We start from the raw sequence: 17067 nt of genomic DNA on the forward strand, positions 1-17067 counted from the left end.
ATGACATGACATATTAATGCATAGTTACCTGCAGTCCTATGTAAAGTCATCATGAAACCATCATGGGTTCAGGCAAAGAGCAAAATCATCTGCTTTCTCTGACAAACTGCTTCATCTGAACCAGCCCTGCTATGTCTTACTATCTTTCTGTCACTTACAAACTCAACTCTGCTAGACCTGATTCAGTCTATACAGCAGTGTTCTCCAACCAGTTCCTACTCAGCTGGTGCAAATGTACAACCCCCAGCATGCCCTGACACCTCTCTAGCATTGCTCTCCAACCAGCTGTTGCAAAAATACAATTTCCAGCATGCCTTACAAACTCAACTCTGCTACACCTGATCAAGTATTCCTATACAGCAGTGTTCTCCAACCAGTTCCTACTCAGCTGCTGCAGAACTACAACCCTCAGGATGCCCTGACACCTCTCTAGCATTGCTCTTCAACCAGTGACTCCCCAGCTGATATATACAATTTCCAGCATGCCTTACAAACTCAACTCTGCTATACCTGATCCAGTCTTGCTTTACAACAGTGTTATCCACCCAGTTCCTACTCAGCTGTTGCAGAACTACAACCCCCAGCATGCCCTGACACCTCTCTAGCATTGCTCTCCAACCAGTGACTCTCCAGCTGATAAATACAATTTCCAGCATGCCTTACAAACTCAAGTAACTCTGCTATATCTGATCCAGTCTTGCAGTACAGCAGTATTCTCCATCCTCTATATCTATATCTGTTGCAAAACTACAGCTCCCAGCATGCAATGCAAGCTCAACTCTTCTATATTCAGGAGTCTTCCCAAACCATGGGATCCCCAGCTGTAACTACAAGTACAAGCATGCCCATCGGTTCTCTAGCAATGTTCTCCAACCAATGGCTCTCTACCTGTCACAAAACTATAACTCCCAGCATGCCCCATCGGTTCTATAGCAATGTTCTCCAACAGGTGACTCCCCACCTGTTACAAAACTACAACTCCCAGCATGCCCTGACACCTCTATATCAGTGTTCTCCAACAGGTGACCCCCCCACCTGTTACAAAACTACAACTCCCAGCATGCCCTGACACCTCTATATCAGTGTTCTCCAACAGGTGACCCCCCCACCTGTTACAAAACTACAACTCCCAGCATGCCCTGACACCTCTATATCTGTGTTCTCCAACAGGTGACCCCCCCACCTGTTACAAAACTACAACTCCCAGCATGCCCTGACACCTCTATATCAGTGTTCTCCAACAGGTGACCCCCCACCTGTTACAAAACTACAACTCCCAGCATGCCCTGACACCTCTATATCAGTGTTCTCCAACAGGTGACCCCCCACCTGTTACAAAACTACAACTCCCAGCATGCCCTGACACCTCTATATCAGTGTTCTCCAACAGGTGACCCCCCCCCCCCCCACCAGTTGCAAAACTACAACTCCCAGCATGCCTTGCTAGCTCAGTTCTCCTTTATGCCTTGCTATAGAGCAGTGTTCTCCAACCAGTGGCAACCTAGCCACTGGTTGGAGAACACTGCTCTATAGTATCTTACAGATTTCCTACACAGCTCTGCTACATATGACAAACTCCAATACCAGCCCCTATGGGTCCATTTACACAGAAAGATTATCTGCCAAAGATTTGAAGCCAAAGGCAGGAACAGACTATAAACAGAGATCAGGTCATAAGGAAAACATGAGATTTCTCCTCTTTTCAAATCCATTTCTGGCTTTGGCTTCAAATCTTTGGCAGCTAATCTGTCAGATAATCTTCTGTGTACATGGACCCTTAGCCTGTGTGCCCATGACAGCTTCAGTGTACCTGTGCCTCCTGTTCTGCTCTGCAGCCTGGCATCCTGAGGGTTAACCAGGAGGACCAGGGACCCCAGGATCCCCCCACCCCTTGTACTGACAGGTTGGATCACCCTGTGCAGGCTCCTCCCCCAGCTTCCATCCATCCATGGCCAGGGCTGGAGCTGCCTCATCTCGGCTGCGCCTGATACTACCATCAATTGTCTGGGAGACTGGAGAGTAAAGCGAGAAGCTGGAGCTGGGATCCCAAGGAAGCAGAAGGAAGGGGCAGGGGGTCTCCTGCAGAACATTGCAACTTTACCACCTGCACATAAAGTACTATTGGTCCAGCTGGGACTGTGGATGTGCAGGACACCAGGGGGGTTGTGTTTCCTCAGCTGTATATACTGTATACTGGAAAGAGCCCCAGGACTGGAGGCAAGAAGGTAAAAGTCTCCTCTGTTATGTGCATGCTCCATTATATATATATATATATATATATATATATATATATATATATATATATATATATATATATATATATATATATATTGAGATTAGCAGAGCTGAGTTTGTTAGAGTTGAGATAAAGATGTAATATAGCAGGAATAAGTCCAAGTCAGCTACTAGATATAGCTATGATAGATGTAGCAGAGCTGATTATGTCATTACAGTTGTAGACACCTGGTAGCAGATTGGTGCTTGTACAATGTAGCAGAGCTGAGTTTGTCACTTCTTGCAGAGCTGTAGTAGAGATGAATCAGAGATGGTCTATGGCTTTGTATAGATGAAATTTATTGTATTATACCATACACTGCTAAGTGACTCTTTCCACTCTGCTACATCTGTTTATATACTGTATATTTTCTTCTTTGATGCAGCAGATGGGAGTTTGTCCAATGTAGACGCAAATCATTGTATGAAATGTACCTGAGTCCACCTGAGCTGCCAGATGTGGTTATATAAGATACAGCAGAGAGGATGTAGCAGAGTTGGTTTAGTAAAAGGGTGAGGTTTGTTGGGTACAGCTGGCCAAATACTGTGTGCCACTATGTAGAGGAGCTGAATTTGTCAGGAGCACAATAGCGGATTAGAGACTTAACAGTGTGGAAGAGCTGAGTCTGTAAAGTTATAGAGATGTAGCAGAGAGGAGTGTGTACGGTTATAGAGATGTAGCAGAGAGGAGTGTGTAAGGTTATAGAGATGTAGCAGAGAGGAGTCTGTACGATTATAGAGAAGCTTTTATTAGATGTAGCAGAGAGGAGTGTGTAAGGTTATAGAGAAGCTTTTATTAGATTTAGTAGAGAGGAGTCTATACGATTATAGAGAAGCTTTTATTAGATGTAGCAGAGAGGAGTGTGTAAGGTTATAGAGAAGCTTTTATTAGATGTAGCAGAGAGGAGTGTGTAAGGTTATAGAGAAGCTTTTATAAGATGTAACAAAGCTGAGTCTATGAAGATGTAGGGGAGCTTATGGTAGATGTAGCAGAGAGGAGTGTGTAAGGTTATAGAGAAGCTTTTATTAGATGTAGCAGAGAGGAGTGTGTAAGGTTATAGAGAAGCTTTTATAAGATGTAACAAAGCTGAGTCTATGAAGATGTAGGGGAGCTTATGGTAGATGTAGCAGAGAGGAGTGTGTAAGGTTATAGAGAAGCTTTTATTAGATGTAGCAGAGAGGAGTGTGTAAGGTTATAGAGAAGCTTTTATAAGATGTAACAAAGCTGAGTCTATGAAGATGTAGGGGAGCTTATGGTAGATGTAGCAGAGAGGAGTGTGTAAGGTTATAGAGAAGCTTTTAATAGATGTAGCAGAGACGAGTAAGTTAATAGAGGAGCTTTTAGCAGATGTAGTAGAGTCGAGTCTGTAAGGATGTAGGGAAGCTTATGTCAGATGTAGCAGATAGGTGTTTGTCAGGTTATATAGCGGAGTTTTTATTAGATGTAGCAGTGAGGAGTCTGTAAAGATATAGGGGAGCTCAGATGACATGTAGCATAGCAGAGTCTGTAAGGATATAGCGGAGCTTATGTTAGATGTAGCAGAGAGGAGTGTGTAAGGTTATAGAGAAGCTTTTATAAAAGGTAGCAGAGAAGAGACTGTAAGGTAATACCGGAGATTTTATAAGATGTAGTGGAGCTGAGTCTGTATGGTTATAGCGTATGTCAGATGTAGCATAGAATAGTGTAAGGTTATAGCAGAGCTTTTAGCAGATGTAGCAGAGCCAAATCTGTAAGGATGTAGGGGAGCTTATGTAAAATGTAGCAGATAGATGTTTGTCAGGTTATTGCAGAGCTTTTATTAGAAGTAGCAGAGCTGAGTCTGTTGGGTTATATAGCAGAGCTTTTATTAGAAGTAGCAGACCTGAGTCTGTAAGGATGTAGGGGAGCTCAGGTGACATGTAGCAGAGCAGATTCTGTAAGGTTACAGTAGAGCTTATGTTAGATGTAGCAGAGCTGTGTCTGTAAGGATATAGCGGAGCTTATGTTAGATGTAGCAGAGCTCAGTCTGTAAGGATGTAGGGGAGCTCAGGTGACATGTAGCAGAGCAGATTCTGTAAGGTTATAGTGGAGCTTATGTTAGATGTAGCAGAGCTGAGTCTGTAAGCATAGAGCAGAGTTTATACCAGAGGTAGCAGAGAGGAGTCTGTACTTGTTCTATGGCTTTTCATGCCTGAAACTTATATCTACCATACAGAGTGTAAAATGACACATTCCGCTCTGCTACATGGAGTAGTGCAGACAGCCCCCATCCTTCTCTCCGATGCAGCAGATGTGACTTGTCTGAGGTAGTAGGAGAGCATTGCCTGATTCCTCACAGATTGGCTATAGTAAGATGTGGAAGAGCTGAGGCTGTGAGTTTATAGCAGAGCTGTCAGGGTGTCAGGAGTAGCAGAGATGAATGTGTTATAGTGATTCTTTGGTGTTTGTGATTTTGCATTGATAAAACCGAACCAGTTTATAATAGTATAAATGCGAAGAGAAATCCTGAGAGAGCCGGGATCCAACCAGGAGGGGAAAGATGGAGAATCCGAGAAATAAGGAGGAAATGATTATTTATATTTACTGTTATTATTATTATATTTTATTATTATCAATATTTACTGTTATTATTAGTAATATTATTGTTATATATAATATTCTGTATCAGCCATTAGTCACTATAATGTGCATCTCACCCACTAGCCGGACCTATCCTCTCACTCATCCCCGCACAGACACAGATGTAGCAGAGCTGAGTGGTTGCTTGTGCACCCAGAATAAGGTAAGGCTTTGTCTTTACCTGCAGTCCCATGTAAGCCACAGACAACGCATCTCCTGGACAGATCACAAACTACACCTCCTATCATGTCCTGCAAGCTCACCTCTGCTATACCTGATTCTGCCTTGCTATACAGCTGTCTAGAATAGACCAGGAATAACCATAGGTTGTGCAGTCTTAGGGTGCGTTTACACAAAAAGATTTATCTGACAGATTTTGGAAGCCAAAGCCAGGAACAGATCTGAAAAGAGGAGAAATCCCAGTCTTTCCTTTATTACCTGATCCCTGTTTATAGTCTGTTCCTGGTTTTGGCTTCAAAGATCTGTCAGATAAATCTGTCTGTGTAAACGCACCATTAGGGTGTGTTTACACAGAGAGATTCATCTGACAGATTTTTGAAGCCAAAGCCAGGAATGGATTGCAAAAGATGAGAAATCTCAGTTATTCCTTTATGAGCTGTTCACTGGTTATAGTCTGTTCCTGGTTTTGGCTTCACAAATCTGTCGGATAAATCTGTCTGTGTAAACGCAACATTATCCATCCTGTAGCTTTCCAGCTGCGATTACAACTTTCATCATATCCTGCAAACTCCTGCAGTGTTCAGCAGACTAGGAATAACCATAGGGACTTATGTAGTGCAGTGGCTCTGGATGTGTTCTAAAACTACAACTCCCATCATGCCCTGCTCACCTTTTCTATACCTGATTCAGCTTTACTATACATTCCTCTATGTTTCTCCAGCAGATAAGCGGTTAATGGTTCTCCTAATCTTCTTGCTTTCAGGGCATCTTCCAGCAGAGAGGAGTATGTGAGGCGGTGCCGGGATAGCCAGATCCCAGGGGCCCCTCCAGCAGCTCCTGCGCCATTCAGCACCGCAGAGGACAGCTTCACTAATGGACCCGCCCCCTGCGCCTGTATAAGCGGATGATGCGCAGGGGTTGGAGCATCCACAGCTCATTATCTGGCAGCATGGGCTCCGGGAGGCTGGCAGCGGCCCTGTGTTACATCATGTCCTGCACTCTGACAGGTAAGAGACCCCTGAGAACTCTGCAGTGTCTTGTAGGGGGAGGGGCGGTTATAGGGGGGCTCCACTTTTATGTAACTTTTGGGGAACTTGAAGTCTGTTGCAGTGGTGCAGACCAGGTAACATATTGGTGGTAGTGGTGCAGAACCGGGAACATACTGGTTGTAGTGGTGCAGACTAGGTAACATATTGGTGGTAGTGGTGCAGAACCGGGAACATACTGGTTGAAGTGGTGCAGAACAGATAACATACTGGTTGAAGTGGTGCAGAACAGATAACATACTGGTGGTAGCGGTGGCCATGGCAGAATATGGTCCCTACCTGCCTAATGAATGAGGCTGCTAACCATATACTATAGAACTGTGACAATGAACGTAATCTATCTATTCACTAGAGATCAGCAGTGACATCACTGAGAATACAGCCTATACATCACTAGAGATCAGCGGTGACATCACTGAGAATACAGTCTATCCATCACTAGAGATCAGCAGTGACATCACTGAGAATACAGCCTATACATCACTAGAGATCAGCGGTGACATCACTGAGAATACAGTCTATCCATCACTAGAGATCAGTGACATCACTGAGAATACAGCCTATCCATGACTAGAGATCAGTGACATCACTGAGAATACAGCCTATCCATCACTAGAAATCAGTGACATCACTGAGAATACAGCCTATCCATCACTAGAGATCAGCGGTGACATCACTGAGAATACAGCCTATCCATGACTAGAGGTCAGCAGTGACATCACTAGGGACACAGCCTATCCATCACTAGAGATCAGTAGTGACATCACTGAGAATACAGCCTATCCATCACTAGAGATCAGTAGTGACATCACTGAGAATACAGCCTATCCATCACTAGAAATCAGTGACATCACTGAGAATACAGCCTATCCATCACTAGAGATCAGCGGTGTCATGACTAAACATATAGCAGGAACTGTATATCAATCCCTTACTTGATTCCTATTTGGTCTTATATTCCAGACTATAACCCGCACAGTCCTTGTATTAGTGATAGATCCCTTTAAATCAGAGTTTTTTCTGGACATCTGAATCGATGTAGCAGAGGCGATGCGATCCTGAGACGCTCGGTGCAGGTGCAGCGTCCTGCAGATCTCTCTCAGTCACTGAGCGCATTTACTGCATCACAGGACAATATTTCCACTTATTTCTGGGTTAATGACATATAACTGCGGCGGTGGCGGCCATCACATCCCACTGTATGGGAGAAGGCCTGAGCCAGCAATACTGAGAATGGTGACCTATATCATGGAGCTGAGCTGAGTTTGTCATTTCACTCAAGTATGAAGAATCGTAGGTAAAACCATCAAGGCCCAACAATATTTCAGCAGAGAAGCTGGAGACTCAGTGACTGCAAGCAGAGGTCATGAAGACACTATAGAAAGAAACTTTCTATAAACCACAGCTTAAAGGGGAACTCCAGGGGAATGAACAGTGATCAGATTTAGTGATTCACTGCACTACAAAGTCCATCATCCCTGGTATTAGCATTAGAAGAGGGAACAGTGAGAATACATGTTATAGATTATGACATCCAGTTTAGATAAGTAATAAGTAGACATTATATAACGCGATTTGCACCCAAACTCTCCGGATAAGGATGTAGATTTCCCGTCTTTCTCGCCATATCCTCGGTGAGGTTTCGAGGAGTAGATGACAGGTCTAATAGCAAATGTCGGAATCCCTTTGATATACCAATTTCAGAGCCGACGGATCGTACATAAAAGGAATGATGACATCAAAAATTTATCAGCGGAATCAGCGCCGTATTATGGTCCTAACTCTGTATGTGAGTGTGATATCCGGAGAGATCCTGTCCACCGTATACAGACCAGCATCTTCATTAAAAGGGTTCCACCTCCAGTAGGGGGGAACATGGTGTGTATAATGGTCAGTTAGGTGGTCCGTGTCGCAGTAACATCTACATGATGCCAGGACACAAGGGGGGGATTTATCAAACATGGTGTAAAGTGAAACTGGCTTAGTCGCCCCTAGCAACCAATCAGATTCCACCTTTCATTCCTCACAGACTCTTTGGAAAATGAAAGGTGGAATCTGATTGGTTGCTAGGGGCGACTAAGCCAGTTTCACTTTACACCATGTTTGATAAATCTCCCCAAGGTCTCCAGCAGAACATTGCCCATCACACTGCCATACCTCCCAACTTTAGGTGAGAGGAAAGAGGGACATGGACACGCCCCTAACCCCACCCAAAGACACGCCCCTAACCCACCCAAAGACACGCCCCTAAATCACAAGACACACCCCTAAATAAGTCATAAACGCGACGTTTTGGTCGAGTCGATCGCCATTTTCACACTTCAAAATGGTGATAGACTCGCCGAAACGTAGCGTTTGTGACTGTTTGCTGTGCTGCACTATTTGTTAATGCTTTGCATGTTGATGGAATAAAAACTTCTTTCTCTATCTCTCTCCTATCTATCTATCTATTATCTATCTCCTATCTATTATCTATCTCCTATCTATCTATCTATTATCTATCTCCTATCTATCTATCTATTATCTATCTCCTATCCATCTATCTATCTATCTATCTATTATCTATCTCCTATCTATCTATCTATCTATCTCCTATCTATCTATAGAGATGATGATAGATAGATATAGATAGATAGATAGATAGATGATAGATAGATAGATGATAGATAGATAGATAGATAGATAGATAGATAGATAGATAGATGGATAGGAGATAGATAATAGATAGATAGATAGATAATAGATAGACAGATAGGTAGGAGATAGATAGATGGATGGATAGATAGAGATAGGTAGGTAGATAGATAGATGGTCTATCTATCTACCTATCTAAGTAAAGCCCCCTGTGTACCAGAAAAATAGAAAAGGATACTCACATGGCAGCACAGCAGTGGATTTCTCCCCCGTAGTGGCTACTTGCACACCTCACACACAGCTCCTATGTCCAGGCCCCTTCACTCTCTTCTCTCCTGCTTGTCCCGGACAGGTGACCTCATTAGCAGCAGTGGGAAAGATAAGCAGGGGGGAAGATGAATGCCAGTGCCGCGGGGCCGGAGATAAGAGCTTCGGGGGCTGGGCGGTATGTGAGCTGCCTGCTCAGGACTTTGAAAGGGACAGAGCATGTGACCTGTCAGTGGCCACTGACTGATACTGAAGGCCGCAGCTGCTGAGTGTCAGATGGCCTTCAGTGTCAGTCAGTGGTCAGTGTGTGGCAGCAGCGGCACCCCCCCCAGGGACCCCTCACTATGTCCAACCCCTTCCCTGTCAGCTAGCCTCCCCCACCATCCCTGGAATAATGACATACTTACTGCAGTTCTGTTCTTCAGCCCTCCAGCAGCAGCGTCTCCTTCCTCTCGGCTCTGCTGGTGACGTCACTCTCCTGCTTTGCGCCGGAACGCAGGGGATGAGAGAGACCTCTTGTGACCGGAAGCAGAATGCAGCTTCCGGCCACTAGAGCGACCAGTGCACAGCCCCGCATCTGCGAGCGCTCACCAAGAGCAGTCGCAGTTAAAGAGACAGGTATGTTTTGGGAAGCGGGACACTTGAGGCCCGTTCCGGGACAGCGGGACAGAACCCCGAAATCGGGACTGTCCCGCTGGATCCGGGACGGTTGGGAGGTATGCACTGCCCCGCCATCTTGTCTCATAGGGCATCCTGGAGCCATCTCTCCCCCAATGAAGTGACGCACACACACCCGGCCATGTCTGGACTCGTCCTATAGGCTCCTGTAATGGACTTTGCCCGCAGCCCGGTCATCACTGATAGGAGAGACGCTTAGCCTTAAATATGAGCGATGTCTCCTCTGGCCGAGCTGACACTGTAGTTTTTCTTTCCATAAAATGGCCCATAAATCACCGTCCAATCCGAGGACTGGAGGAAGCGGGGACGGCGGGGGGACGTGATGGACCCCGGGCGCTGCAGCTGGAGTGATGGGAAAAGATAGAGAAAGCTAAATCCTGGCAGGACCTAATAACCCCATCAATCTCCTGTGGAGGGCGCTGTACCCAGGACACTCATATACATTACTGTCAGCGTATTGCTATATTTAGGATATGAAGGAGTCACCTCTGTGTACTGCCCTCCAGACTATGGTGTAACATAGATAGATAGATAGATAGATAGATAGATAGATAGATAGATAGATAGATAGATAGGAGATAGATAGGAGATAGATAGGAGATAGATAAATAGATAGATAGATAGATAGATAGATAGATAGATAGATAGATAGATAGATAGATAGATAGATAGCAAATAGATAGATGATAGATAGATAGATAGATAGATAGATAGATAGATAGATAGATAGATAGTCCATGTAGTTTCATCATACCGGAGGCTCTACTGGGTGAGATAGTGACTCTTGAGAACACAGAAACACATTTAATTTCCAGGGGGTCACCATGAGATCACATGACTCAACTGAAGGAAAGGATTATAGTATTTTTGAGATAGAATGGAACAACCAAATGAGGTATCACTATCTGGCTGACTAGCTGCATAATGAGTAATTAAGCAAAATCCTCCTTTAAATTGAAGTTATAAGGTGGACATCCTCTTTAAGCAGACAACACCTGTAAGGGTTAATTCTCATGGTGACCCGTCTTACTTGCTGTGGTTCTTAGAGATGATGTACGGTGTGTTCCCGCATGTATCATTCTCTCATAGGGAATTACTGTAACACGATCTCCATGTAATCAGGCAGCAGTGATGATACCGGCGGATGAGTCACAGGGATACAATGGATTGTTCTGTTGCTGATCCGCTGACAGATCCTCGTCATGGACTGATGATGATTTATCGTGAATATTATGTAGTTGTGCTTTAATCTGACAATACAGAACTAGGATCAGGGGCACAAGCCACAACGGAATGTAAAAGTTTCCCCCTAAACTCACTGGATGTAACTGCACTATATTAATTCCACTATGTAGAGCTGTATTTAACCAATGCAATCACTTTATATATTTCCAGATAGTGATGAGTGAACATAGTGCAGTTGCATCCAGTGACTACAGGGGGCATTATTCCAAAATATATTGAATATAAAGTGAGAATGTCTTTCACCTCCTTTCAAGGTTTTGCATTACACATTCCTGTGGTTCGCTTGCTCTTCGCCAGTCAGCTCCATCAGATTTTGCCTTACCTAGTATTGCATTCAGTGATGGATCCCCGTCTCTTGTTCTGACTGGTGTGTCACTGTGAAAACCAATGAGCAACACAGCAGAGCTAGAAATATAAGGTCCCGATATAGATCCTAGTTTAACACCATAATTTGCTACCAGTTAGCCAAGGACCATTAAAATCAAGAAATCTCCTTATAATAAAAAATATCATGTCATCAATACTGCATTGAACAATGATCTTCTCAACCTTGGGATCTCCAGCTGTTGCGAAACTACAACTCCCATCATGTTAGGTCCTTATGTAGATACCAGCTTATTTACCACCAGGGGTTCCTTCAATCATAAGTCAAGGACAATGAAAATCAAGAAAGCTCATTATCATACAAGAAGAAACGTCGTCAATACTGCGTTGACCAATGGGCTCCTCGACCGTTGGCGCTCCAGCTGTTGCAGAACTACAATTTCCATCATGGCCTGACAGTCTTTGGCTATCATGACATGAGAGGAGTTGTAGTTTTACAGCAATCAGAGAGAGGCAAAGATACACTGGTCAGCAGATACACTGGTTGGGGGTCGATGACCTTTAACCACCATCAGATTCAAGAACAAAGTGCCTGTGACCCTCTTTGGCCCCACCAGTTACTTACAGTGCCTCTCTAGACTGTAATAAGAAATAGTGCCCCTTTAAGTGCTCTGGATATCCTGCAGGTTACTAAGACTTCTCCTTCTCGCTGATAAATCCATGACACATCCGGCTGATAACAGGATTTATAGATATATCCAGCACTGAGGATTCTCATCATTGCTATTGAAGTGCGATGAAAACCGAGATACGACATTCAGAAGCTAAAGAGATTCAGAGGAAGCTCCGTAACAAAGCGGCAATCTCGCATCTCTATGAAGAGAAGTGAAGAGATTTTTATACAGTGCAGAGGAGAATATGTTTCTGCATGAAAACCATCAACAAGAAGGTGGTTTGCTGTTGATGGATCCTATAATAATCAGTTTAAATTATGGTTTCATATCCTTATACAGCCTAAGGCTATGTTCAGACAGGGTATTTTTTACTCCTACTTTAAACTAGGAGTGGATTGAAAACACAGAAAGGCTATGTTCACACAATGTTGAAATTGAGTGGATGGGATTTAATGGGAAATAATGGCCGTTCTTTTCCATTAAATGATGGTCATCATGTCAATTTCAGTAGTGTGTGAACATGGCCTTTCTGTGTTTTCAATCCACTCCTGGTTTTGGTTGCAAAATACTGAGCAAAAATACTGTGTGTGAACATAGCCTAAAGCTGAACTCATCCACACCTCTAACTACTACATCATGTAAATGGGTTGTCTCCCCGGTGACGTTCCTGATCCATGTGCCTTATTGGGACCTTATATAGGGGTGCCCACTATAAGTGAGACAACTCCTATAAAGTGTTATATAAAGAGACCTATAAATATCCGCAGCTTGATGGTGGTTTCCACCTAGGATCTAATAACCCCAACTGTGGGGGTGTAACCTGAATCTCTGGCCCAATTAATACAAAATCTATAACCATTAACCAAAGGTCCCTATTTTCAGAGGGCTGTACCTCAACCTGAACTCCTCTAGGGCTGTTTTTCCTAATTTAAATGCACAGGGGTTGCTTGGGGATGGGGCTTCACTTTAAGCAGAGGTGGAGCTTAAATGTTTGAATGTAGGATTCGACTGCTCCAGAAAGATGAAGACAACTTGAAATTTGATGTTAATTGTGGGAAAAACATAGTAGATTGATCATGTAGAAGTCTAGGAAAGCTGAGTAAGACTCCTGGGGGGCACCTGATGATGTAACTGTAACCCAGCTTTCTTGCTGAAAGATATACACAGAGCTGTGCATATCCGCTATAGAGCCCTCCTCTGTGCAGGTGTCCTGTGTACTCTCTGCGCTCCAGTGTTGGTAATTCAGCTCCAATATAACATTTGTTCAGCCGTGGAATCCATCACACTGGGAGAAATGAGCGGGAATAGTTACACATCAGCGGCCAATTATAATTAATAACATCTTCAGATTGGTTTCATGGCCTCATCTCTAGATGACAGAGCGAGCGGCTTACTAAATACTAGAAAACTCATTGTGATGCGGCAGATACAGGCGGCTGCTTCATGTGCAAGATGTTATATGTCAGTGCTCATTCGTCTCTGCTGGTTATTAGAAACGGTCTGCAAGAAGACACTGAAGAAGCAGGGGGTGCTAAGAGATTTCAGCTAGAATAATGAGTGCAACTCTGGAGTATAATACAGCATGTAACTCAGGATCAGTACAGGATAAGTAATGTAATGTATGTACACAGTGACCCCACCAGCAGAATAGTGAGTGCAGCTCTGGAGTATAATACAGCATGTAACTCAGGATCAGTACAGGATAAGTAATGTAATGTATGTACACAGTGACCCCACCAGCAGAATAGTGAGTGCAGCTCTGGAGTGTAATATGTCAGTGAATAGAAACATTATAAATTACAACCTGAGCCCACCTCTTGGGGACACATATACAGACCACCATCCCATTGCTCCAGTCCTCAGCTCCAACTGGTTTTCCGCTGAAATACAAACATCAAGAGACACTTTTATTTATTGATTTTCATAAAGGTCGATAGATGGAAGGAGTCCCGGACCCCCCGGCCCTGGCTGGAGAGCTATTCATATCAGACGCTCATCAGCGTCTACTGTATAATAGACCAAAAACCAGAGGAGAGAGGCTGTAATGAATTCACATGTAGAGTTCATTGCCAATTAGCCTTTTGTGCAGCCCGCTGACTCTGAGCAGACGCTGATACCCCCCGAACAACAGGCCACGGAGATCTGTCTGATGTTACTTCTCCTCTGTCTCAGTGATTATCCCAGAATTATCAGCTATAAGAGAAAGTAACAGCCGAGACCAGCACTGTCTCCTCCTGAACAGGGCTCTACCTGCACCATTTCTACAGACAATGGTTATTAATGTCACGTTATGGCGGTGTCATATATACAAGACTTACCAGTATTATAGTAGTTATATACTTGTATATAGGAGCAGTATTATAGTAGTTATATTCTTGTATATAGTAACAGTGTTATAGTAGTTATATTCCTGTATATAGGAGCAGTATTATAGTAGTTATAATCTTGTATATAGGAGCAGTATTATAGTTGTTATATTCTTGTATATAGGAGGCAGTATAATAGTAGTTATATTCTTGTATATAGGAGCAGTATTATAGTAGTTATATACTTGTATATAGGAGCAGTATTATAATAGTTATATTCTTGTATATAGGGGCAGTATTATAGAAGTTATATACTTGTATATAGAAGCAGTATTATAGTAGTTATATTCTTGTATATAGGAGCAGTATTATAGTAGTTATATTCTTGTATATAGGGGGCAGTATTATAGTAGTTATGTAAACTGGAGAAAATAATCGAGCACTCACCAGGAGATGTCTTCAGCAGTTTATTTCATGGATTCCATAGCAGGGCGGGGGAAGGTGGAAAGGTGTAGGTGCAGGCGCATCACCTGGAATAGCTATTTCGGGAGCAGTCCCGAAATAGCTATTCCAGGTGATGCGCCTGCACCTACACCTTTCCACCTTCCCCCGCCCTGCTATGGAATCCATGAAATAAACTGCTGAAGACATCTCCTGGTGAGTGCTCGATTATTTTCTCCAGTTTACATTGCACCTGTACCACTTCATTGTAGCACCCCAGGCGTCTCAACTGTAAATCTCCTCTGTGCCACCGTCTATCCAGCTTTAGGACTGTTATTGTATGCAGTGCGGGCTTGCTGTTCCTCCACTCTTGCATATTATAGTAGTTATATTCTTGTATATAGGAAGCAGTATTATAGTAGTTATATTCTTGTATATAGGAGCAGTATTATAGTAGTTATATTCTTGTATATAGGAGCAGTATTATAATAGTTATATTCTTGTATATAGGAGCAGTATTATAGTAGTTATGTATGAAGATAGAAAAACGAAGAAGCACTCACCCTTGAAGTATCAGCTTAGCGGCTTTATTGTATCTTAGACAGCGGGAAGGGATAAAGTTAGGTGTGGACGCGTACTGGGACGGCCGTTTCGGGGACACACCCCCTTTGTCGACCAGGTGACATATAGGAGGACTCCACGTATCGTGTTGAGTGCACAAGTCGGGCGCGGTGCGGGCTTCTGCTACTTTACATACCTATTACAGTAGTTATATTCTTGTATATAGGGGCAGTATTATAGTAGTTATATTCTTGTATATGGGAGCAGTATTATAGTAGTTATATTCTTGTATATAGGAGCAGTATTATAGTAGTTATGCGGTTCAGGGAAGAAACAAAGTGCTGCACCTCACACCTATGGCTGATACTAGTGCCCCTAGGCTAAATAAAAAACACATCAGAATTTTGTGTATGAATTGATCAAGCCATACTGCCCCATGTACCTCGTGCCGGTATCTGATACACATGGGTCCCTACACTAAGTCCACACCGTGCCAGTCAGTGGCCACCAACCCCGCAGGCGTGCACAGCCAGGGAACGGGGGCCATGGGACGGCCCTGCGACCCCCATGCCACAGGACCAGACCCAAAAACACCACACCAGAACCCGGCCAGCACCGCCGGCGGAGAAGGTCGCCCCCAAGCAGCACAAGTCTGGATAAGGTATTACACTCACCATAGCTGCAGCAAGCTGAATGGGAAAAAACAGGAGGGATTAAAACCATGTGCACTCAGGTGTCTCCTGCTAATTGCGGTCATGTGGGTCTCACCAGGAGGAGTGCAATACACGGAGAAAAGAGAGAAACAAAATGCGGTTCAGGGTAGAAACAGAGTGCTGCACCTCACACCTATGGCTGATACTAGTGCCGCCCATGGCCTCCCTTCCCTGCATGTGCACGCTTTGCGGGGTTGGCGGTCGCTGACCGACACTGTGTGGAGTTAGCGTAGGGACCCGTGTGGACCAGAGGACCTGCGCGGTGGTACACGGGGCAATATGGCTTGATCAATTCATATACAGACACTCTGGTGTTGATTTTTAATATAGGCCTAGCGGCATTAGTATCAGCCATAGATGGGATGTGCAGCCGTTCCATTCTCTCCAGTTCGTGTTTTGCAATTCTCCCTCTCTGAACAGCTAGCACTCCTTCATAAGACCCACATGACCAAAATTAGCAGGATATGCCTGCTCACATGTCTGGACCCTATGTCTTCCCCATTCTGTGAGAGCAGCAATGGTAAGTGTAATACCATATCCATACTTGTGTCGTTTGGGGGCAGCCTTCCCCGCCGGTGGTGCTGGCTGGGTTTTGGTGGGGCTTTTTGGGTCTGGTCCTGTGACATTGTGGTTGCAGGGCCGTTCCATGGCCTCCCTTCCCTGCACGTGCACGCTTTGCGAGGTTGGCGGTCGCTGACCGACACGGTGTGGAGTTAGCGTAGGGACCCGTGTGGACCAGAGGACCTGCGCGGTGGTACACGGGGCAATATGGCTTGATCAATTCATATACAGACACTCTGGTGTTGATTTTTAATATAGGCCTAGCGGCATTAGTATCAGCCATAGATGGGATGTGCAGCCTTTCCATTCTCTCCAGTTCGTGTTTTGCAATTCTCCCTCTCTGAACAGCTAGCACTCCTTTATAAGACCCACATGACCAAAATTAGCAGGAGATGCCTGTGCTCACATGTCTGGACCCTATGTCTTCCCCATTCTGTGAGAGCAGCAATGGTAGTTATATTCTTGTATATTGGAGCAGTATTATAGTACCTATATTCTTGTATATAGGGAGCAGTATTATAGTAGTTATATTCTTGTATATAGGGAGCAGTATTATAGTAGCCA

The 17067-nt window shown here is 44.1% G+C and overlaps 1 protein-coding gene across 1 annotated transcript in view; it reads left to right on the forward strand.

Annotated features, from left to right (window-relative positions):
• Window positions 1-1962: 1962 nt before the first annotated feature.
• CHRNA2 (cholinergic receptor nicotinic alpha 2 subunit) overlaps window positions 1963-17067 on the forward strand; it is a 50586-nt gene continuing 35481 nt past the window's right edge. The window contains exons 1-2 of the mRNA XM_069975750.1: window positions 1963-2225; window positions 5817-6060. Coding sequence (XP_069831851.1) covers window positions 5958-6060 — 103 coding nt within the window. The 5' untranslated portion in view covers window positions 1963-2225; window positions 5817-5957. The remainder of the gene's footprint in view (window positions 2226-5816; window positions 6061-17067) is intronic.

This window comes from Dendropsophus ebraccatus, chromosome 6, assembly GCF_027789765.1.
Source record: "Dendropsophus ebraccatus isolate aDenEbr1 chromosome 6, aDenEbr1.pat, whole genome shotgun sequence".
Taxonomy (NCBI): Eukaryota; Metazoa; Chordata; class Amphibia; order Anura; family Hylidae; genus Dendropsophus; species Dendropsophus ebraccatus.